The sequence below is a fragment of the Botrytis sinoallii genome (assembly GCF_014898435.1).
Source record: "Botrytis sinoallii strain Bc 23 chromosome Unknown BSIN_012, whole genome shotgun sequence".
NCBI lineage: Eukaryota > Fungi > Ascomycota > Leotiomycetes > Helotiales > Sclerotiniaceae > Botrytis > Botrytis sinoallii.
The window spans coordinates 1,189,176-1,212,681 of record NW_024066039.1 but is presented as its reverse complement, the minus strand read 5'-3'; the positions used below and the strand labels follow the sequence as shown (position 1 = coordinate 1,212,681).

Sequence of the window (23,506 nt, the reverse complement as noted above, 5' to 3'; positions counted from 1 at the left end):
TTGCCTGTGTAGATTAGATACATATGATAACAAGAACCTTTGAACACAGAGGGTATAAAGGAAGTCCCTTCTTATCTTACTCTCGACTCAAGTAAATAAAGAATTTTCCGTTTCTCTTCTCAAACACCTCACAATGTTGGATTTTATCGCTCTCAGCTATTGCTGTTTATATTTGCGTATTTTGGATAACAGAATTTGTACTGGTTTAAGTAAAAATAGTAGAAATGAAACAGATCTTCACTTTTTACCCGATAGTGAGTGAATGCGCATGGAAAACTGGAAGGAATGATCAGGCTCACAGGTTCTTTGGAGGACTTGTCTGTCATATAGTAACCCTACCAGCTTTTCTTGTCTAGGTCGATGTTTCCCGAGCAGAACTTACATTAAATTACTATTGGCGTATCAATATGACAAGAATTCATGCAGTCGGCGATTGACAAATAAATTGATGGTAATAAGGTTAGCTATTTGTATCTGTAAATTACCAAATTGTAAACATGACGCGTTCTTCTTTGAACACTTCTAGACTGTTGTAACATCAGCAATATATGAAATAGACATAGTGTCACATACAGATAGTACCGTTTAGATAGTTGATATCCATACCTGACGAATGCTCAGCTTATAATATGCCTTGCATCATTGTCATATTTTTCCACGATTATCAGAACCCAGGTCGACATCCACCAGATAGTCATTATAGTTCTATTTTCAAGACCGAACACACTCTCAGTTTTAGCCTGTCGCCTGCGCCACTCCTCTGATTCATCAACGCTTGTGTTACTGGCATCCGGAATTTGAAACTGTGGGCGTCGGTTCTCGCTGTTCATCCTTTCTGTTCTAACGCTTGGACTCGGAGGATTAAATCTTTGATGACAGATTGGTGAGTATTATTTACTTGTTGTTGTGTGCGCAGTTTATCTTGTAACACAGAAATCGTACGTTCATGAGCGTTGTTTTCAAGTTCCAAGCCCTCGACACGCGACTCTAATTGTTTTATCGTGTGATAAGGTGACTCATATCGATTAGAGTCTTCGAAGATGAGTCGGGGAGTAGGTGCTGTGGCGCTGGGACTGTCTGATTCGAGTCTTTGCTGATTACTGAGTCGAACTTGGCCTGGCGTAAAAGACGGTTGATATTGGATTTTGGTTCGAGGTTGCTGTGAAATTTCTTGATTCAAGGGTACATTCCAAGTAGAGCCTGGATGTTATTGTGCCGAGTGTAGCTGGGTAACAGAAGGTCTAGGAACTACGGGTCTAGGTTGTGGTTTTCGGAATCTTTGTGGGGCAGTTCTTTTTGCAGCTTCGAGGGCTTCTCGTCTGTATTTGACGCCATCTGTGAGCCTTGCTTCAACTCCTGCTTCAGCCAACCTTTCTTCCACTCTATTGGCATGTATAGTCGACTTCGCATGCCACTCCATGTTCGAAACATCACAATTTTGATAATGCACCTTGTACAGTCGTCCTTTACAGTCGTGACATCTGATCTGGAGTAGATCGTTCTCGTAAACAAGCTCGTATTGATCATCGGGATATTTTCCCCTCAATTCTTGCAGACCTTGAGTAAGCCAAGGGAGATTGGCAACCTGAAAATGTTAGTAGTTGAATCAATGGCCCTATAAGTACATACCTCCTGTGCAATCTTTTCGGCATTTGACTGAGTCTCGTTCGAAACAACAGTCTCAAGGCTTTGTGAACCTGATTCTACTCGATGGCTAATAGATGATGGAACAGCAGTCAACAATCTTGAGCTGGCCTGGTTCTCTTCACCAACATCTGATCGCTCTATGCCACGAGAACTGTCTTTGTTATTGGATGTACGCCGCCGTTTGTTACTTTGTATTGCCGTGGAAGATTCAAGAATGTTGGTATTCGTTGGGAAGCAAAAGCGCGTGGCATCTGGTTCAACTTCACTCATGGAGACAAATTCACGACTTATTATACTATTTGGTGCCGCGACGCTCGTTTCAAACACTACTTGATTTGCCCCGGATGTGCCTGGGCTCAGTAGATCATCACATGACTCGCCTGGTCTACAGCTTTCCGTCTCATAGTCAGAGATCAAAATATAACTTTGCTCTACCGTTGCCGGCAAATATCTTCCAGAAGGCGTATCCTTTGGAGGTATCTTCACCAGAATACTGGCCTTTTTTCTTTTTTTCAGAAAATGTTCAGTAAGGATCATAAGATGTGATTTTACTAACCTCAATCATATGATTCAAAATCCTTTTGACAAGTTCTTCCTTTTGTAATTGGGCAGATGATAGTGCTTTGGGAGAACATCGGTGTCGAAGACGATAACATGAAATGATGACTTGTGGACACAAACCTTCTTTAGAAGCATTGGCTCGATGAAAGCGTATCATACTTGCAATGCATCTTGATACTCTCTTGTATAATGGAGAGTCAGTGTCCAAAGGACTAGCCATGGCTTCGGCTCTCAAAAGAAACTTTCAATGCACAGCTTTTGCACTCTTTCTGAAGAAATTGAACAGTCAGAACTTAAGAAGTATGTACACTCGCCTAAGTCTGACTGATAGGAGAGAGCGACGATATCCGGCATTGGCATCTATGCAGTTGTTCAGGTCACAACACGTCTAATTAGGGACGTGTCGGAGTGCGGATATGTGGAGACCTTGTCTTGTTAGTGGAAAATGAGCCACACCACGAGATTATGTAATCAAACCATGGGAGTGGCACGTGCTTCGAGTGCAATTTCAACACTTCCAACTGTCGACGTTGGTTAAAAGTTGGAATTTTGGAGCCATGTCAATGAAAATATGCGTATTCAAAGCTACAATGACGAGACGATATACTATTTGAATCTTACTCATTGCTACACTGATATGTTACATAAGTCCATCGAGGCAGAAAAGATCATTTTTGTCCATCGACGAGCAGATCTCAAAGGGTCTTTGAGATAGTGGTGGCTACTTCGCGTCCATTCATTGACTTTATTCAAATACAGCATAATTTCATTCCTCTTTCTATTTCATCACACTCTCCATCCATGGATATACTGCTGAATTGGCCATTGGGTAACCCATGTGTAAGGCACCAGGAAAGAAACTAACAGTGTTAACGAACTACCACCGGTCTTATAGATGAATTTGTAACTTACCGAGCTTCTTTTGGTGTTCCATGTTCAAACAGTAGTTGCGAATCCTCGATCGGCATCAGTCCGTCCAAAGTACCCTATCAGATGAGCTGTCAGTCACGACGTTTATCACACATATACAATCAGAACCCTACATTTATAAGCAATAGTCTTGTCGAAGGCTGATCAATCACTCCGCTTTCAAGTAGTGAGAATTTCTTTTGGACGTTGTTCCTGAATTCTTCTATAGAGGTATACCCGTGCTTTAATGCCATAGCTGGACCAAGTCTAGGAGATGTCAGACTGCATTTCTCCAAACTCCTGCAAATAGAAAACTTACTGGAAAGGATACTCATGTCCTTCAGCTTTTTCAAGCCAATCTTTACCGAAGAAGTAATGAACAGCAGCACCTTGTGCAACAACTCCTCTCAATTGATCTTTATGCGTATGGGCCAGTCTGACGGCATAATACCCTCCAGCACTTAGACCCCATACCATCACGTGGCTCATATCAAATCTGTCTCCTGATTTCATCCACTCCAAAATACTTGTCCACAATCTATCGGGAGCTGAAGGATCACTTGGATCAGAGGGGCAGTCAGCTGTCCCTGGAATCTCAGCAATTACACATGCCCAACCGCGGCTGATAAACTCATCGCTTCGAACTGTGTTGTCCGGTCGATATCCATCGAGTCCAGTCAAGAGAAGAACCACGGGCACTCTCGAATTTTCAGTAGCTGGAGGGTATCTCACATAAATTGGTATCGAGAGTTCATCTTGCTCTTCCGCATGCTTATGTTCAACTGAAACCTCTTCTACTGGGCAGTCCCATTTCGTGGCAGCTTTCATATACACCTCTTTTTGGGCTTCCCACGCTTTCCACTTGACTTGGGAACTTATCTTCGGAAATTTGCCGATGTATGGAAATCGTGCGATTCGATATACACAAGCGGCTCGTAGATAGAGCTCTGATGCTGAAGCTTGATCGCCAGAAGCCATTAACTTATCTCCTTGAGCAGTAAGCTTTTCGGCGATTGGAAAGAAAGCATCAGTGAACGCATCACCATATCCATCATTTATGTTGTTCTGAGAATTGTCAATCATCGAAAAGTGGAAACGAATGGGGAAGCTCACAGCAATTAGATGCTCGAAGATGGGTTCGAAATCTTCGAATTTTCCGTCATGGAAAGGATACACACTTTTTGTGCACTATAAAACGTAAGCATTTTCGCCGCAACCATACCAATCTTGGGAAGTATCTACGGGGAATTTCCATTTTGTCTCCCACAACGCCTTGACACCCTCATGATGAGGGAGCTTCGCCTCAAATTTGTCACCCAACGTCCACGTTCTTCCATTGCCAAGTTCCGTTGCTTGAGGTGGCATCTTTATCGTTTTCGAGTTTGATGTTACCTGAGTTCAAGAGCTATCAAGATTTCAGTCTGTCTACCTTTTATGTTTCAAGCAACATCAAGCCCGAATCAGTAAAGTAGCCGGCCAATAATAGGGGGAACAGTGTTCGGACTCTGTGGGGAAGTCCGTGCTCTTGTTGGCCATTCAAAATCTCCCTTGATCTGCACAAGGTTTCAGCTGAGCTAGATGAGCCAGCTGAGCCAATACATCTTAAAATCTGAGATGATTTGCATGAAGAGTGGAGATGGGCTCGAGATCTCTTGCAGTTTGACATTTGCCAGATCATGGTGAGGCTGAACAACACAGCAATGATAGCCATAGCTATGGTTCACCGAGTTTGCTTTACAACACATTGTATGCCACAACGAAACATTTCCATTTATCGAGCTTCCTATTCTTTCATTTTGAACCTATCTTTTTTCGTATTTAGGGACATTAGAAGTTGAAGTATTTGGAAAAGAAGCACAAACTTTCTAAGAAGTTGGACTGAAAGACAAGATATTAGTTCAAACACGTGATCACGAGGACGTCATATCTCCCGCATCTATACCACATCGGTGAATTTAATCATGCCAATGTTTCCACCTCTGATTCAGATGCTAATAAATCGGTGGCCAACTGTGGGAGATTGCCCTAACACTGGCTTCCACGCTTTTGTGCACCCCAAGCCCCATTCAGAGCGCCCCATTCAGAGCCAGTGACTTCACAGGAGAACCAACGTGAAGTAACAATGCCCTTAATATACGCCCGGATATTCGCCTTAGAAATTCTCTATTTGGCGATTTATCAACAAAAGTCGAAAATTGGATCATTTCAAATTCGCAATCCGAGATGGACGTAACCTAATGATGCGCTGGAGATTGTGACGGGATGGTGTACCCGCCATGTCGAGAGACTCCAGATTCATTACTACGACTGCGATTGGCTTTTAAGGTTTGATATTGCATCAAAATCAAGTACAATACGGCATCTCGATAGCAATATTCATGCTCGAAATGTTGCAGACAGGGGAATGTCTCTTGCAGAGATGATGAGTAGCGATTCGCAGCGATATATTGTCTATTTCTAGAATTTGGGAGGACTCGCAAAGTCTTGGATGGCTAGAAGTTCAATAATTTTTAGTGAAATTTTTTCATTCGCACAGGTGAATGCGCAGGTTGAGACACCTTTTCTATTGCCATGTTTGAGCGGCATAAACTACTGCCCAGGTAATTCTCCAAGTACCAACCGACGGAATGCGAGGCGTCGAGGCCAACATGTTCGCCCTCTAAATCCTTGCGTACATCTGTTAAATTCATCAAAATAGCTACGAATGTGGTTTCGACTTCTTATATTGATTCCTGCCATCTAACATCATGCATATCTCTCAAGCCATCGCATCAAATGGCCCTTTCAGCATCTCAGCATAAGCCTTATAAAAGATCTCAGGATTCTTCCACATCTGTCTCATGTACTCATTTCTCTCCTCCATCGTCTCCGGTGTCACAACTCTTCGTTCTCCTTGTGCTCGAGCACCCGCTACTAACAAGGCTGTTTTGGGTTGTCGAATTCCTGTGAATTCGGCGAAAATCTTCGTTAAGGCTTCTGTTGAGAGATCGCTGCCGGCGTCGGGGATGAGCCGTTGGAGATGGTAGCAATCCTCCCTAGTAATATTAGAAAGTCACCAAAAAAGCTGCGGAGATGTAATCAACATACATAGCTTGATTAGCACCTTGACCTAAATGGGGACTTGTGGGATGTGCAGCATCACCAATGAGAACACATCTTCCATCATACCATTGTTCGGCCTCCAAGCCTGGTCGATCGAAGATTCCATATTTAAGTAATCTTTCCGCAGTTTTGATCAGTTCTGGAATTGGCTCAGCCCAGTCTTCGAACTGACTTAGGAGCTCTGCTCTTCGATTCTCAAGCTCTTCGGGTGTTGACAGACGCCATGTTTCTTTTTCTTCTTCACTTTGTCGCTGTGTAAATGCCCACGACGAGTGAGTCGGAGAGATGGGGTACTGGATCAAATGAGCGGAGGGACCGAAGACATTCAGGAGAGTATTTTGGAGAGATGGTGGCGTGGGAGAAAATCCATTGGTCTGGGTAACGTTAGTATTGATCCCAAAGACGGACGGTATAACACACCTGAATCAATCCCGTATATGTAGCTTCGGGCTCATTATATCCTTTGCGTTTAAGCAATATCTCTCTCGAGGCAGCTTTAATACCATCACACCCAATGAGAAACAACCCTTCAATCCTCTCACCAGCTTCTGAAATTGCTACCACGCTGGTCTCACTCTCTTCAATCTTGGCCAGTTTCCATCCCGAGTGAAACTCGATACCCGCATCCACGACGGCCTTTTCAAGAGCTAGATTGAACGTGCTTCTTTTAGTTCCACAAGCCGGCTGACCATATGTCTCCTTCAGCGATTTGAGCAAATTGCCGCCCCCAAGAACTTCACCGGTATGAGTTTTATCCCAGGAGTATTCTCCCCATGGCGCATTATCAGTTACTGTCGTAGCAAGACCGACCAAGTTGAGTACTTTGAGACTATGATGTGATTAGCCCTCATTTCGACATAGATTGTGTATGAAGAACATACCCGTTGGGCTGTAGAAACAGAGATCCCCCCGCATCTCCCAATACTTTAACTTTTTCCACGACAATCGGAGTATATCCTTTCTTCTGGAGTAGAATTGCAATCACTGGACCTGCAATGCCACAGCCAATGATAATGACTTTTTTCGAATTTTCTTGAGACATGTTGATGTATTAATGAACACTGGGAATATGGTACAGAATGTGAACCAACGTCTACTTCAGATTCAATGCTAATAGTCATTTATATACACATCTTTCATTTCGAAGCCCCCTCTTCCGTTCTAGGAAATTCCAGAAGATGGAGACCGGAATGTCCACGGACCAGGGAGCACAATTGCCTGATGACTGAACCGGTCGCAACCATGATACCTATAACCGAGCAACCAAGTCTAATTGGTCAGTCTTCGAGGCATAAAGCTGTACCTCGCATTCGAAGGAATAGTATGTTTCTTGTTATGGTATGTAATACGTTGTGCCCGCAACACTATTTTATTCACAACACGTCATTGGAGCCACAAACGCAGTTTGACATGCGAAGACTCATCGGAGGCATATTTCCATTGGTTATTGAAAGATTTTACGTGAGTGCTTCGTAAGATTTAAGGGTCCAATAAACTATTACATGCATCTTACGTGCAATATAAGGGTTTTGCGTGGTCTTCAGATATATATGGTAAAGGTTTCGTAGGCCGAACGAAAGCAAATGGGAAGATATTCCGGATAATAGGCAATCAAAGCTTACTTTTCTCCTTTATTTGATGGAGTAGATCCACTAATGCAACTCCACATACAAACAAAAGTTCGGATGAGAATATGAAGGAACAAAAATCCAGAAAGACAGTCTAAAGTATCAAAAGTATTCTAAATGATTGACTTTTGATCGCTTCCATTGCAGTAATGGAATCAGAATGCAAAAAAAAATCAAAAGATATCGACGTCGGCATGATTCGAACATGCGCCCCCGAAAGGAATTGATTTCTAGTCAATCACGTTAACCACTCCGTCACGACGCCTTTTCGATATGTTAGGTGAATGCTATATCTTAAACTATATTCAAATCGCAAAGCTCAAACGAAACCATATACCCACAGCCTCTACAATTCCCACCCACACAACAACTATTTCAACTCATAAAACCATAAAATGAACGAACATCACAAATAAATCATCACAGAGATCCAATATCTAAACAACATTGCTTCCAATTAATCGACCCTTATCACACACTCCGTATTCGGAATCTGTAGCATGCCATTCCCCAACCCCTTCATCTCATCGCCTAACCATTCTACAAATACCTAATCTGATTTAACGTACACTACCTAGGCACCCTTCCCCTTGTTTTCGCGAGCATAATCTCCAGAACGTCATTCCGCGATTTGTTTATCGTGTATCTTGAGCTTCTATGTAATCTTAAATTGTTTATCAAACGTTCAGGTTCTATGCGGGAATCGAGGTGTTCCGGGCTATTTGGAAATTTACTTGGTGGTGTAGTGTAGTATAGTGTCAATCGGTACATAGATGAAGTTGGTTGACCCAGATACTCGTGCAAAATGAAGCGTTGTGTCTTGTTCGAGAGAGAAATCGAGATCGTAGAAAAGAATCTTTCAATGTAAGGCACTTCCTTCATTATGAATGCAATGGAGATTACGCAATATTTCACATTCCTAATTGCGTCCCGGGACAATCATTAATAGTTTTTACAAATTGGCATTCAGAAGCCAGACATCCTTTAGACCAGAAAACAAGCATCACAAAGCTAGGGAATATAATTTTTCACCGAGGAAAATCGTGAAAGATTAATTAACCAAGGATTTACTTCCGATCGCCAAAATCATTTGTTAGGTATCTATATCCGAACACAAAAATTCCAATCCGGGGGGTATCAATACATGTGCTCGCAGTCCAACGCCAAAACAAACCTCTCAAAATCTCTCCTGCTTCGGCGCTATAGTCAAAACGACCCATCCAACTCTACCCATCTCATCTTTGCAAGGCGTAAAATGACAGATGTATTTTTCCTCGGCCTTCTTCCACCCTTTCTCTCTGTTTGCCGCTGTGCCGCTAAAAATGCCCTGTGACTTCTTGATTTCTTCAATTCCGGTCAAGAGTGCCGTTTCGACTGATACTGCTCGCCCGGCTTTGATGCCTTCTTTGACTGCGGTTTTGAAAGTGCGGGGGACAGATGACGGGGAGTGTTCTGTGAGGACTTTGAAGATGTCTTTATCGACGATAGGAGCCACGTGCCCGTTGGGAAGGTTTAGATTAAGCATATCTACTATACCCGGAGAGAAGTATTTGACAATCAGATTTTGTGATTGTGGTTGGTAGGATAGGACGAGGTACTATTTTTGATGTCAGTGAATTTCAAGCAAATTTTAGATCTCGAAACACACCTTTGAATAAGCCGTATAGAATTCCTCAACCTGTGTTTTGAATTGTAGCTTTCCGATTCGATCAATCAATTCGCCTTCCATCCCAGCTTCATCCTGGATTTCTACAGCGTTTGCCTTGTATTTTTTGAAGCTCTTGAAGAACGAAGTCTTTCCACAAATACTGGGGCTGTTGGATCCCTTACTTCGAACACTTGGGGCCTTACTACTTCCCTCTATAAAACTCCCAGTATCCTCATCGTTCAGGCTCAAAATTCGAAGAACATCGGTACGACTGTGAATCGTCGTACTGCAATTTATTTGTCCGCCGAGAAAGAATCTGACGTCCCCATTACCGTCAAGTAAGGGAGATACGTAAAGGAGATTCCAGAATGGATCACCATTTTTGCGATAATTCAGAAGCAGTTCAACTGTTTCTTCACAGTTTTCTATGGAAGTTCGTAGACGCTTTGTTGCTTGACGATCAGTGAATGATCCTTGTAGGAATCGACAGTTTCGAGGTATGATATCTGATCGGGAATATCCCGTGACAGAGACGAATCCGTCTGAAGCAAACACAATTGGGTTATCGGCCCGCCTTAATTTGGTCAGTTTGGTATCTAGATGAACAGTATTCCTTTGGAAGAACATACCTTGGATCAGTCAAGCAAAAGCAGTCGCCTAGTCCTGGGTATCTTTCCTTGTCGTTTGCCAAAGCCATAGTAGCGGAAGCAGTAACCTGATGTTTTACAAAACGCGGGTACAAATCGCTAGCTAGCAATTTCTCAATTTGCTCCTGTGACGCATTGAAAATGTCTTCCAGGCCGGGAAGAATATTGTTCGTCGCGCTCTTGATATCATGTGATAATCGCCGAGCATGAGAATCAGAGATATTGATTTGCTTTGGCGCCTCTGACGAAACGAAGGTTGAGTAAATCGTGGAAAGAAGGCGTGTCGCTTCATCTATCAATCGATTATACTCATCAATCTAGTTTGGCACCTTTAGCACTTGACGCCATGCAAAGGGGCATTATTAGCATACCTTTTGCAAAAATTCAAGATTTTCCGCACAAGCACGACTTTGACAAAACTTCAAGAACCGATGCGCGGTCGTTGGATTATGAAGCACGATATAAAATACTTCAGAGCTAAAGAAATCTGCAAAGTTTCCCGCGCTACTCAGTCCCATACCATTCCCACTGCTACCATTCCTGCTGCTTACACTTCCTTTGTTACTAGGACTTGTTCCCGTCGAGCCTTTGGTGCTACTTTCGGCATCTCTAGAAAAGGTGATGCGGCGTGGGCTCTCGGATGTAGATTTGGCGGAATTGGGAGGTAACGGGACATTTTTTGAACTTGGAGTTCGGGCTCTTTCAGGAAATGTTGATAGTGGAGGCAAAGGAGTGGTTTTGTTGTATGCATCGGACTCATTACTGAAAGATCTCGATGGCGGTCCATCCCTGTTCTGATAGTAGTGGTCAATTGCGTCTGTCATTTTTACGCCAAGTCTAAGGTTAACTGAAGCACTTAGACTGAAGCACTTAGACTGAAGCACTTAGACTGAAGCACTTAGACTGAAGCACTTAGACCTATAGTCAAAAAACCCGTGGGAAAGAACGCATAGAAAATGCCAAAGCCATAACGAACCACAAAGTGGCGCTTCCTTAAGCTAAAGTAGTAAATACTGAAGGGGTGGGCCAATTTCCAGCGTCGCTCTGGAATCTCGACAACTACTGGATTTGGCAGTGTGGAGCGACCCGTGCTCAGAGATTTCCTTCTTGGCCTGTACACAATAGATCGATATACAGCATACGGAAAATCATGAGCCGCAGACCCGCCTATTTAGGAGGTGGACTCCGATCTCATCTAGATATGATTGGTAAAGCCATTTCATCCACTTTGCTAGAATACAGAGGGTAAAGGAAGGTGTTCACCATGTCGCAAATGAATATGACAGTGTGCACACTACAAAAAACGGCACAGGCTTTCACAGAAGCCAACCGCGTAATTATCAGACGAACAGCAGGTCCATGTCGCAAGGAACCTCATTCTAAACCATAACCAACCAGAACCAAAATTCGCGTCGTGCCGTTCAAAATACGAATAAAGTGTGCGGCACTAAAGGTGATTGATAATCCTTGATATGCAATTTCGATTTTCATGTGTGGATCCGTCATCAATTTTCTGAGTCTTTTTCCAGTTCTTATCCGCCTTCGAGTGGCCGAGGATGAAATGCAAGAAGGGGTGTTGTGCCGCAATATATTATACACCATGTATATGGGTACGGGCAGGGAATAGGCATCGGACATCGGATACCTGGTACTTGAGAAATCTTGATTGCATCCTTGATTCGATTCGTTAAACCTCAATATACAGATAAACTTGGCTATACCGGACTGGAATATATCGGAAATTTGGATATACCGGACTTTTTTTCTATTTTTTTCTAAATTTATATAAGAATATTAGAATTTCAATGAAAACCGATATATCGAATTAAATTAATTAAATTTCGATATAAGTTTTGATAATAGATTTGATTAAATAAGCTGAATTTTGAATGAGTAAGTACGATTTTGAATGAGTAAGCTTTATTGATTATTATCATATGATTTTTTTTTTTGAATATATCGGGATTTGGAATTGAAATTGGATATAGATTTTGATAAGAAAGCTTGAATTATTATTTTTCATATCGGAATCATGAATATATCGGATTTGATTAATCGAAAATTTCAGTCCGGTATAACCAAGTTTATCTGTATACGAGAGAGGTCGGCTAACCTTAGGTGGCCCAAGCTCCAATCCCAATACCGGACCGGACCCCACCCCACCATCTTTCCCCATCTCCGCATCCCTTCGCGTTGGTTTCGATATCGATATAACCTCTGACAGGATGGAGGATTTTAATATCCCCAGCAACGAAAGGATCGTTGTACTGAAAGCCCTCCAAGAAGAAATAGGAAATGTACCTCCATACTTCTGGGCTTTCTGTCAAGTGTGTGACCTTCAGGCACTTCAAAAACTCACAGATATTGCTCGCATTTCCCCTGCAAATAATTCGTATATTGGCCACACAGGCCTCTACAGCTATATTATACTGTAATTAAAATATTCAATCTGCTTTTTTTCTTTATTGCTAATGATTTATAGGGACCCAAAGTAATCAAGGCACGCCGCGTGTTTCCACTCCGAATACAACACATTTGAAACGGGGCTTGGGCTCATCTTCAACCAATTCTCCGCTTGCCAAGAGGCAAAAGAAAACTGATTCACCTGTCAGTTCCCCCCTTGCTGATAACCAGAGGAACACCAATTCCCCTGTTAGTTCGCCGTCGTTGTATCGAAGCAAGGCTGCCTCGGATCTGGTGAGCTTGAGATGCACATTACTTGACTATTTGAAGCTCATATTTTATAGGCTAGAGATCGTGACCACCATTGCTGTGTGCTTACTGGCGATTCGGTCGTTGAAGTGGCACATATATACCCATTTTGCCGAATATCGACTTCAGAAGAGAACATCTTTGGGGCGAGACACATGTTTTGGGAGTATTTGAAGAACTTCTGGTCAGAGGAGAAAGTGGCTGCTTGGAAAGCGGAAATTTTCTCAAGAGGGCTATCTAAAATAGGAGACGAAAAGGTTGATAATCGAATAACATTGTCGAAGGTGGCACATGCCCAATGGAATCGAGGGGCGTTTGCCTTAAAGCCAATTTCTATGTCCGACGAGAACACCACATTGAAAGTCCAGTTTTTTTTGGCAGAAGAAACAGACCGACATCCAATCAACTATGACTCTTACGACGACACCTATCTCCACCGAGAACCTCGATCACAACGAAGGTGCATTTGATCACGGCTATACGACGCTATATTGTCCAGGACCCAAAGCCATCGAATCCGGCCAAATCTTCGAACTCAAGACTCGCGATCCAATAAAGCAACCCCTTCCCAGTTTCAAGCTACTCGAGCTCCAATGGGCTTTAACGCGTGTGGTAGGTATGGCTGGGGCTGCCTTTCCCTATGAACCAAGTTCTGGAGACGATTCAGACGAGGATATCCCGGGTTTGGATTTAGATGAAGCAGGAGACACATCTGTTCTTTCGGAGATTCTTTAAGGGGACCTGTTGAAACTGCCGTGTGAAGTGAGCAAACCCAGTGCGGATAACTCTAAGTATTATACAGGGGAAGCGAAGGGAGACGGAGTGGAAATGGGTACTGATAATGTAGTATAATGAAATGTAAAGTAGAAGGTTTGTTTTGGGAATTCGAAGAACGCGTTTCCTTCTTCTCATCAGCTAAAAAGAGGCTATGTATTATAAAAGCAACCCAAAACAGTACTCAAATCACCTACATCTAGAAAATCATAGAAATTTGAGAATTGGTGAATAGTATGCTTTATCATGAACAACGAAGAAGTTTTGGGGAATTTATAGATTATGAAGCCCACCCGAGCCACCCCACTAATGATATACCTATCTCTCACTTATCCGTTCACGTTCAAAACCCTCCGCAGTATCGTTCATAGAAATCTCATTTCGTGATTTTTCCCTTAAGAGGAACAGACGCCAAGAGTTGATGATAATGAATTATTTCATTTGTGTATCTGGTCGAGATTGTTGCAATCACACGAGATCCAGAATATGCATTCGAGCAATGTAAAAGAAAACGGATGTATATATCATTTGTCTCATAATTCGTATTTATTTGCCATTTCAAATGTCGTCGCAAGTGCGCTCCTTGAAAAGGTCTAATCTATCTACGAGAAGTGTAAGTTGGTTTTATTTCCTCCATGCGTCACATCTATATCGAACTGAAAGCATATTCGACGTCAACATCGTTCTGATTTCGCATCTTGTCTAAACACCCAGACTCCTCATAACCCTGCTGCTCTTCTTACTATGCGATTGAGCAGAAACAGTTTTTGCTACACTAGAGGCAGCACATCCATTTGCACCACACTTTTGATAGAGGGTAATTGCAGCATTACCACCGCATTTCTCGGCACTGTTTCCTGCGCATGGCATGATACAATCACCTAGCATACCAGCCACAGGTGCCCGGTCTGCAGAAAGAAAATTGCCGCAGTAACATTGACTTCCGAATTCCATTCCTGCATATGTATGTCCCTTGGATGTACAGAAATTCACACAAGTCTCGATAGTCATTGTATTATTTCCTTCCCAATCGGCATTCAAGGTTCTGTTTGCAGCGTCGTCGGTTCCACATCCGAGATAGGTCCAGCCTTTGGAGACACTCAAATCGACGATGCCGATTGGGAGCGAGGGAGCCTTGGAGGCGGCGGGGTTGAAGCGGGAAGGGGGAGTCTGGAGTGACTTTGCTAAAGCTACATCTTGAGGACAAGGTGGTGGTTTATATTCCGCTGGACCTGAAGAAGGTGCATTGCAACCGGGAAGTGCCGAGAGCGTACCACTCACAGGTTCGTTAATCAGAGGAGCAAGTTTGCATTCTTGAGTGTCGGATTGTTCGTAAAAGGTAAAGGTCTCGCTTGGACAGTCGGGTTCACCGTCAAGGCAGTTGTTAATGCCTTTTGTGAGTGTTGGGATATCCCAACCATTGACCTTAGTCTACGTTAGCTTCATGAATTGTTATGGAAACGCAATCGGTAAATACTTACAAAGTCACCGTGAAATCCGTAACCAGTGGTATCACCATTAGCAAGGATAAAAGGTTGAGAATTGCCGTACCACTCATTGGCGAAAAGATCAGTACGATATGTAGCTTCGAAGAACAGAGTCATCATATGATGAGGATGCGAAGCTGGGCAGCGACCGCCGTCAAAATCACCATCCGCAGGATACGACATGTGAGATTTGTAATCGGAAGAGGTTACATTAACACCATCCCAACAACTCGGCATTGTGACCTGAAGTCGAAGACCATCTGGACAGTTTACGTTTGGGAATCCATTCGTTTGAAGATCAGTTCCTGTGCATCGAAAACTAACAGCACGGTCTGCGAAGGAAGAGTCATTGTAGCTTCGTCGATTTGTATCTCCTGCTAGCATACGAAAATTCTCAGGAAATGGAACAAGTGGATCATTATCTGGACCTGGACGTTGGCTTGGGAAAGATTAGCAAACGTACGACATGACGGCGCGTCAAGACTTCAGCGTGTCCAAGACTCACAGATAATAAATAGCCATTCCCCCAAGATTTCCATATCCGTCATCTCCATTAATGGGTACAGAAATGAAACTACCATTCTGAGCCTTGTAGTAAAGCTTCGGGGTCCAATAATTTGACAAATCCTCCTTCACATTGCAAGTCCCACATTTGGCAGCACGAGCATCAGCATATGTCATATTGGCGCTGAAACCACTACCGCCAGCAATCGCATGCACATGAGATGCAGGGAGAATTCCAGGACTGACGACTGGATCAACACGCTCATCGGCGAGACGACTGTAGCATTGAATGACGAACGTGGTGCTTGCGGGCGTGAAGAGCGATCCTAGGAAAGCGAGACCAATTGCTTTGACTGATTTGAACAGCATGTTGACTTTTGTTGTCGCGGTGGCTTTTTGGAGTCAAAGATGGTAGTAATCAAGTCTAATTCACACGATCGTGGGTGGCTTTCAAAGCCAAAAGAGTGTGAGTGTTGTTTATTTAAGGAGCGTGGTTTCTATTGAAGGAACGTACGATCAGGTATCCAACCCGATCAATGTAAAGGTGAGATAAAACGAATGTGTGTGAAGAAAAACAGTAGCGACAACTTTCCTCTGTCCAGAAGATAGAAATGAAAAGGAAAAAAGGAAGCTAACCAAGAGAGGGGAGATGCGAGAAAATTATAACAATTCCCTACGAAAATAATTTTTCAAAATCTGACATCTCATTTGCCAAGATAATCCTATTTCTGTGATATAAACGGATAACAAACATTACACCCATTTCCAGTGAATCATGTACACGGTGTTGACTTTACGTTACCGTGAATGTCACCCTCTGATAGGAGAATTTGGACGATGAGCGACGAAATTCATATGACAGGATCGCAATTATTATCCGAACTTCTCGCATCTGCACAATTTAGGAGATGAGATAGAGAATTGGGAAGATGGGACGGCTTGATACTACTTGGATAGTATGCTGAGCTGTAAGGCTGTACCCCTGATGCTCTTTTAGCTACACTACCGCCTGTACAACTTCTTGGCGATGATCCGAAACATGGTGGCGGAAGCGATAGGTTGGGGAGTTGAGGAGTGTTTGGGGGGTTGTCTAGACGGCGCGAAATATTGTATATCTATCTGCATATCCAATCTCAGAACTTGAAGCTTTGGGAGTTCAAAAGGTACGAGAATATGTATATTAATAGGGGTCCATGGGGTATGAGCGGTCTTGATGGATGCGCAAACAATCATTGTTCCAATTGATGAAGTGCAATTATGAACGTGAGCTCAATGCGAGTTCAAGCAACCTTTTACTCTGATGTCTGTCGGAATGAGTTATGAGGCATTTAGAGGGGTTCACAAGAATGAAAGTGGTGCGCTATTTAATAGCTCAGTAGATAATAAGATTGAAGAAAATGCGAATCATTTCCTCATCATTTCCTCATCATTGATTTCACCCGTCTTCTTAATTAAACATTATCACAAGATGAATTTGTTCCGAAGGTCCCCAGTATATATCTTAATGACTTCCCCCCCTTTTATATCAATGGTTTCCCGTGATAGGCGATATTTTCGTCGGAGCTATGACAATGGCCAGCAAAGCAACTGTCACCACTACTAACCACAGAGGAATTCCCGATTTAAGGTATCTCCAGACTACCTTGATATGATTGCTTTCTTTCTTATCAACACAAATATTTCTCCCTAGTACCAGGCATCCTGTCCCTCCTGGCTTACTATCACATTCTTGATGTTCTCTTCTCCTCTTCATCAACAAGCTGTGGATATTGTTAGTCTTCACATCTTTAGACCACAAAAGCTGTGGTAAGACTCACGCAACACTCCCTCGACAAAATCTAACATCACTACCCAATTCACATTTACTGTCACTTGGACAATCCAAATGTAGCCGCCGTCTCCGAATCATCCACTCTATCTTCAAGTGTAAACCGGTATATACAAAAGAGTAGAAATATCGATTGGTATGCTTTAGGGAGAGCGCATCTGGATATATCAGATGAGAAGTTACCAATAATTGAATTTCTTGTGGTAAATCTAGAAGATTGAGTTTGGGAGTAGCATATTCCGTCTGAGAAGACGGAAGAGCATGGTGCTTCTCCATGATGTGGTGAGCAGGCAAGATAGATAGATCCTGTAATCGTGATAAACTTATAAACTGATCACTGCAAGAAGGACGAAAGATACTGATATATAATTCGTGCTGCCTATACCAGATACAGGTTCAACTGAATGAGTGGATCATCGAGTCACTCTCATGTTGAATACGATTATTTGAAATGTGGTATCTTTGACCAGGCTGCCACTTTTGCGCTTTTGGAAAGATGTGATTCGTTCCAGAGTCATAACTAATGACAGAAATATATTGAAGTGACGAATACTTAAGACTTTCCCTGGGCGGAAGGCTGTGTTTCTGTGGTATGGGAGATCTAGAAGGGAAATGCTGATTCACTAAAGTCAGAACTTAAAAGGCTGGTAATACCTAGTAGGCTTCACAAGAAAGGCGACACAATTGCTATGGCTAAAGCATATGTGTGGAATTTGAATAATGGCAATTGTCTGAATATCTATGCAAAATCCTTGAGATTGTAACGATATTCAAGAATTCCTCAGTCGATACAGTCTTCCAGAGATTGAGTGTAGCCAATTGTAAGAGATTGATTGCGAACTATCCCATAAAGAGGCTGCACGTGATTACGCTTCAATCGCGTCGATTGAGTGGCAACAACCGTGAACGTGTCATGGATTGTCCCCAAACTACCAGAACACACTGATGTATCGCACTAAGTACATATATCGGCATGGCTGGTTCTGCCGTAGAAGGGACAGGACTGCCTCCCGATTTCGCAGATAGTGAAAGTGATTATGGTTCCGATTTCTCACCCGAAGAAGTTGAGATAGTAGAGAAATTATTATCGCCGATCCACCAATTCAAGGAACCAACGGAGATCGAAGACAATCCCATTGTCACCGAAATCGAGCATCATGAGCCAGAACGTGCTCTTCGCCTCCCTCGAGCCGTTGGGAAGCAACAGATCTCACCTCTGCTCCAGGCTATTCGTGATGCAGAGAGGGTTGCTGATCAAATCAATGCTTCAGTCTCGAAACGCGAGTACTATCCAGACTGTGAGTAGACTTTTTTATCGCTCAAATCATGTCTCTGACTTACACGGCAGGATTTAGTGAAAGATCAGATACCTGAAGTTGTGCCAGCGGCAACTCCTGCAATACAAGTAAATGAAGTCTTTTCAGAGCCCAGAGAGTCTGCAACCTCCACCCTCCCAGACACACGATCGCCCCTCGAACGATTTCGTACCGCGCCGAAGAAACCTCTCTCAGTGACAGACCTTGTGTCTCCTGCATGGTGTGAGCTGCAATACTGGTACACATTGACGAAACTTGGGAGGAGGACGCGAACGACCGCTATGAAGCAGGGTAGTGCTGTACACAAAGTCTTGGAAGATCAGGTACATAGGTCTGTTCAGATTGAAATCCAAACGAAAGAAGACGCATGGGGCCTACGAATATGGAATGTGATACAAGGGTTACGAACATTACGAGAAACGGGACAAACGAGGGAACTGGAGATATGGGGTACTATTAATGGATTGGTTGTTAATGGGATCATTGATGAGTTGAGCTACATATGTCCGGATGTTGAAATGGAGATATCGCTTCTGGGAAAGACGGAGGAAAAGGGCCAGAAGAAGAGCAAGAAGAAGAAGAAGAAGAAGAAGAAATCACCACCCGCGGACCAAGTTTCTATATCTAATTTTTTCAAAGGAATGGAAGGTTCGTCCATTTCAGAGGCGACACGGATAAAAATAAGAAAGCAGTCGAACAAAGTATATATTTGCGATGTCAAGACCAGGGGTGTTCGCACGCTACCAAACGACGCAGCGTTTCGTCCCACTCGAGTACAACTTATGTTATACCATCACTTACTTGACAATCTTGCCACAAACTCAGTCGATTTTAGCGTTTTGGCAGCCCGTTATGGGTTAGATACAAGGAAGTCATTTTCGGATACATTCATTGCTCAGGTCGGTAGCATGAATGAAGACGACGACGGAATATACCAAGATGCACTTGAGGAGCAGGATGACTCAGCGCCAAGTTCTAGTCAAGATTCTATGAGTGTTCTCCTCGCTCACAACAATCTTAAAGCACTGTGGTCCGTGATGATATCTGAATTTCAAATCACTTTCCCCGATGGCGCCGGGTCATTAGGTAGGATATTAAAAACAGAATATCGATCGCGAGATGATGGAGAGATAGTTGGAATCAAGACTATCCCCATGGATAATGAAGAACTGAGTTCATACTTGGAGGAAGAATTGCGTTGGTGGAATGGAGAAAGAGAGGCAAAGGGTGTTCAATTGGATGAGGCATTCAAATGCAGGAGTTGTGATTTTGCCGAAGGATGTGAATGGAGGTTACAGAAGGTTGTAGAAGCAACCGAAAAGGCTCGGATGATGAAGAAGAGGGGGAAGAAAAGTGTTGTATAGTTATTTTTGGCGTCTTTAAGGCGTTGCGTTGCGACCATTTAGATCACATCCATGACTTCATACATCATATATGATATGGATCCATTCATGATACCAGATAATGTTTATCGTTTTTTTCGATTCAAAGCTTGCGCGAAATGACTTTCTTTGCTGTCAATTGGGGAATAAATCTTCATTTGATGATGGACTAAAGCTAGATCTATCGTTCTACTCTTCCCGGTCTACCATCGACGGCTAGGCTGTATCTCTGGAATCATGTTTTTGTATCTAGCAATCCGTTCATCTATCTGACTCATTGACATCGCTCAACAATATGAATTTGTACAACATCGATTACAAGCATGATGAGTCTGCAAAAACGGGCTCTTCCAGCGCATCACAGATATCGGCATCCAGCAGATCATTATTCACTGAATGGAATGTGAATCATGGGAGAATATAAACACAGAAGTTTTCCACAACCTTTCTTTAATCATTTCTTCACCTTTCCAAGGTTCTTCTTTTCTTCCACCCCATAATCCCATCAACAGCCTACTACACACCACCCACAATGTCCTCCCTACAACTGCAAGAGCTCACCCCAACAATAACCAGCTTTGCTCTGCACACCATGGGCCCCTCTCTACAAGGCTACCTCGACATAAAAGTGCATCACCTCGTGCCTTCCCAACCTTGGACCGAAATAGAAGTTGTAGGCCACCATACCCGTTCCGCACCAGCCATCATCTACAACCTCGAAAAGACCGATAAATCTTTCAACTATCAACGACCCACCGCCACGATCCTGGGAGAGGGAAAATTGCGCATCAATTGTTTTCCAGGGAGAGACTATGTAAAACACTATGCCAACATCGTAGCGACGCATTTAGCAACCGAGGGGAAAGACCCGGGCATCGTAAAGATTACACTACCCAAAGAAAACGCAGGGTATGAAGAATTCATGAACTCGAATCTGAGGGGTTTATCAGGGGACAAAACAAATCTGGTAATTGTAGGATCGATTCCGAGAGATACATTGAGATCAACAGAACCGTGGAAAGATGAAGAAGATGAGAATGAGTTATTTTCATGGCAGACGGTTACAAAAACGAATGGATTCAAAGTCACGATATTGAAATGTCGAACGAGTTTCTGGGGGGATTTGGCGGGGAATCTCGTGAGATGTTTGAAGAAAATTTGTGGGGATTCTTTGCAATGTGTGATCTATGTTGGGAAACTAGGCGCGTTGGCGCAGGAATATACGCCTAATAGGACGTTGGCGACGGGCTCGAAGAGTTTCGTTAATGGGGAGTTGGTCGAGTGGGAAAATCCGATGAGTGGGGAGATTCTGGGGAAGGTGGCCAGAGGAGTGCATTATACGTCGGCTTCGGTGCTGGATGAAGATCATGCGTGGTTGGAAAAGGCGAGGAAGGAGTTTTGTTGGGTGGATCCGGAGATTGGTCATATGGCTGTGGCGGCGAGGGAAAAGGGGGTAGGGTTTGGGTTTTTGCATGTGGTGTCGAATAATTTGGCTGGGGGGTTTGAGTTTGATTTGGCGAATGAGAGGGAGAGGGTGGTGGTTGATGATAGGGTGGTGATGAATAAGTGGATTGAGAGAATTTTGAATGGCTTTGTTGAAGAGTTGGATGAGAAAGTAGGGGGGGGAGCTTAAGACTTGTGGTTATTGATGGTTCATGGAAGTGAGAGTATAATGTAATTCGAGCATCAGTCGTAACGGACTTGGAGAATGCAGTGCAGTGCCAAAAAGTCACCATGATACACCAGAGGTAGCTCGTCGTCTCTAAATTGGAACCATGGCTTCATCTATGCGTGTGATATTTATTGGTCTAAAAAATCTTATACGATCCATGCTGATTGATCGACTCCAAGTATCAACCCTTGAAACCCATACACCCTATCTAAATTATCCCACAATTCATCCTGGTATAACATAATCAACGCCCACCCCAGAATAACACATACAGCCCACCCAGTACCTCTCTCCAATCCACACAAACAATCCACAGAAACAGCTCACCAAGGATGTCTCAGCCCATTCCAAGTCCATAACGTCGCTGCTTCCGGATCTTCTATCAAACCCATCGCCCAAGCAGACGCTTTTCCACCCTCATCAATTCCATATTTTCCCTTTTCCCTTATAACTTTCAAACATCCTCTCACAATGATTTGCGCCTCCGTCAACTCCGCGGGATTGGGTCCCAGATCAGCGCCTATTTCAGCTGTATGAAGAGCCAATATAACCGGAGCTTCAGAGCCCAAATGTCTGTGCATTTTGACGGCTAGATGCTATGTGAAAGAATGTGAGAAGAATAGACATAACCATGAATTGCCAGGTGATGAGAAGAGATTCCTTATTAAGTGGAAAGTAACATACACGCAAGCCCATATTGAGCGCAGCTTTAGAAGCAGAATATGCGGCTAGGCCCCATATGCATGATTGAATGCTAGAGGAGCCACAACTGTCGGAAATGAATGCAATGTTGGAGATTTGAGCACTAGGTATACGAAGAAGGTATTTGGCGGCAAGAAGTGGTCCAAACGTATTGTTTTAAAAGTGTTATAGTAAGATTGAGAGGTTCTATTGGAAAGAAAGGATTGATCGTCAGTATTACATGCTCGTCAGCGCAATGCAGAAGTGAAAAGCAAATCATAATTGTTTTGTCCAAAGTGTATCTGCCAAGCCATGAGCTCGCTATGTAATCTTGTAGAGAATATCAAACTGGTACCGTGAAGCAGACCCAACGAAAGCCTTCTCGATCCCACTTACTAACAAGTGGCGGCACCCAGAAGCTCCTAAATAAAAAACACTATTCATCACGGCGACGACTCACCCTTCAATCACTGTACCCCAATCCATGCCTCCATCATTAATAACTACAGTTTCGATAGTCTGTCCCATCAACTGAGGTATGTTACAGAGATCCTTGATAGTCTGCTCATTCGTACAATCACACTTTAATATCCGCAACTTCGACGGACCTCGGGATCCTTAAAGTGCTTGGCGAGATCGTACAAGGTCTGTGGCGTTTCACAAGATCTATAAATTACGAAGACGATATTCTGAGGATGAGCCAAGACTAACTGCCGTGTGAATTCGTACCCGATACCTGGACTGGCACCTATGACTACATAGTACTGTGGAAAACTAATCATGTTGAATTCATACTGTAGAGACTAAAATGCGTGGGAAGTGGGAGTTTGAGAATATTCTTAGCTGTAATGAAGGTGATTGAATCATAACCAGAGCTATAATATCAAAATTATATAGAATCACAGTCGCACTTGCTTCATTCGACGTTAGCGATTGTGCCTGATAAATGTGGGATGTGAACATAATTTGAGATGCTGCTTTAATGCGCAAGCGAACAACCGGTATTGC

General features: G+C 43.2%; 10 protein-coding genes across 10 annotated transcripts; 3 read left to right on the top strand and 7 right to left on the bottom strand.

The window, feature by feature from the left end:
• Nucleotides 1-1,207: 1,207 nt before the first annotated feature.
• Nucleotides 1,208-2,428, bottom strand: EAF02_007297 (uncharacterized protein; the record flags this gene model as incomplete). Its single annotated transcript, XM_038903345.1, has 3 exons — nt 1,208-1,585; nt 1,630-2,145; nt 2,204-2,428. The coding sequence occupies 3 exons, from the start codon at nt 2,426-2,428 to the stop codon at nt 1,208-1,210; spliced, it is 1,119 nt and encodes a 372-aa protein (XP_038756824.1).
• Nucleotides 2,429-2,986: 558 nt separating this feature from the next.
• On the bottom strand, nt 2,987-4,482 carry EAF02_007296 (uncharacterized protein; the record flags this gene model as incomplete). Its single annotated transcript, XM_038903344.1, has 6 exons — nt 2,987-3,068; nt 3,121-3,194; nt 3,252-3,384; nt 3,437-4,182; nt 4,231-4,305; nt 4,360-4,482. The coding sequence occupies 6 exons, from the start codon at nt 4,480-4,482 to the stop codon at nt 2,987-2,989; spliced, it is 1,233 nt and encodes a 410-aa protein (XP_038756823.1).
• A 1,393-nt stretch (nt 4,483-5,875) lies between these two features.
• Nucleotides 5,876-7,261, bottom strand: EAF02_007295 (uncharacterized protein; the record flags this gene model as incomplete). The annotated part of the gene is made up of 4 exons (XM_038903343.1): nt 5,876-6,152; nt 6,205-6,593; nt 6,640-7,048; nt 7,101-7,261. The coding sequence occupies 4 exons, from the start codon at nt 7,259-7,261 to the stop codon at nt 5,876-5,878; spliced, it is 1,236 nt and encodes a 411-aa protein (XP_038756822.1).
• Nucleotides 7,262-9,024: 1,763 nt separating this feature from the next.
• On the bottom strand, nt 9,025-10,966 carry EAF02_007294 (uncharacterized protein; the record flags this gene model as incomplete). The annotated part of the gene is made up of 4 exons (XM_038903342.1): nt 9,025-9,444; nt 9,496-10,069; nt 10,125-10,459; nt 10,514-10,966. 4 exons carry the CDS (start codon nt 10,964-10,966, stop codon nt 9,025-9,027), a joined length of 1,782 nt encoding a protein of 593 aa, XP_038756821.1.
• A 1,401-nt stretch (nt 10,967-12,367) lies between these two features.
• On the top strand, nt 12,368-13,589 carry EAF02_007293 (uncharacterized protein; the record flags this gene model as incomplete). The annotated part of the gene is made up of 4 exons (XM_038903341.1): nt 12,368-12,573; nt 12,635-12,839; nt 12,890-13,191; nt 13,223-13,589. 4 exons carry the CDS (start codon nt 12,368-12,370, stop codon nt 13,587-13,589), a joined length of 1,080 nt encoding a protein of 359 aa, XP_038756820.1.
• Nucleotides 13,590-14,330: 741 nt separating this feature from the next.
• On the bottom strand, nt 14,331-15,988 carry EAF02_007292 (uncharacterized protein; the record flags this gene model as incomplete). Its single annotated transcript, XM_038903340.1, has 3 exons — nt 14,331-15,053; nt 15,110-15,554; nt 15,621-15,988. 3 exons carry the CDS (start codon nt 15,986-15,988, stop codon nt 14,331-14,333), a joined length of 1,536 nt encoding a protein of 511 aa, XP_038756819.1.
• A 1,156-nt stretch (nt 15,989-17,144) lies between these two features.
• On the bottom strand, nt 17,145-17,723 carry EAF02_007291 (uncharacterized protein; the record flags this gene model as incomplete). Its single annotated transcript, XM_038903339.1, has 2 exons — nt 17,145-17,379; nt 17,437-17,723. The coding sequence occupies 2 exons, from the start codon at nt 17,721-17,723 to the stop codon at nt 17,145-17,147; spliced, it is 522 nt and encodes a 173-aa protein (XP_038756818.1).
• A 697-nt stretch (nt 17,724-18,420) lies between these two features.
• Nucleotides 18,421-20,127, top strand: EAF02_007290 (uncharacterized protein; the record flags this gene model as incomplete). Its single annotated transcript, XM_038903338.1, has 2 exons — nt 18,421-18,745; nt 18,803-20,127. 2 exons carry the CDS (start codon nt 18,421-18,423, stop codon nt 20,125-20,127), a joined length of 1,650 nt encoding a protein of 549 aa, XP_038756817.1.
• A 550-nt stretch (nt 20,128-20,677) lies between these two features.
• EAF02_007289 (uncharacterized protein) lies at nt 20,678-21,778 on the top strand (the record flags this gene model as incomplete). The annotated part of the gene is made up of 1 exon (XM_038903337.1): nt 20,678-21,778. One exon carries the CDS (start codon nt 20,678-20,680, stop codon nt 21,776-21,778), a length of 1,101 nt encoding a protein of 366 aa, XP_038756816.1.
• Nucleotides 21,779-22,140: 362 nt separating this feature from the next.
• EAF02_007288 (uncharacterized protein) lies at nt 22,141-22,513 on the bottom strand (the record flags this gene model as incomplete). The annotated part of the gene is made up of 2 exons (XM_038903336.1): nt 22,141-22,413; nt 22,502-22,513. 2 exons carry the CDS (start codon nt 22,511-22,513, stop codon nt 22,141-22,143), a joined length of 285 nt encoding a protein of 94 aa, XP_038756815.1.
• Nucleotides 22,514-23,506: the final 993 nt, after the last annotated feature.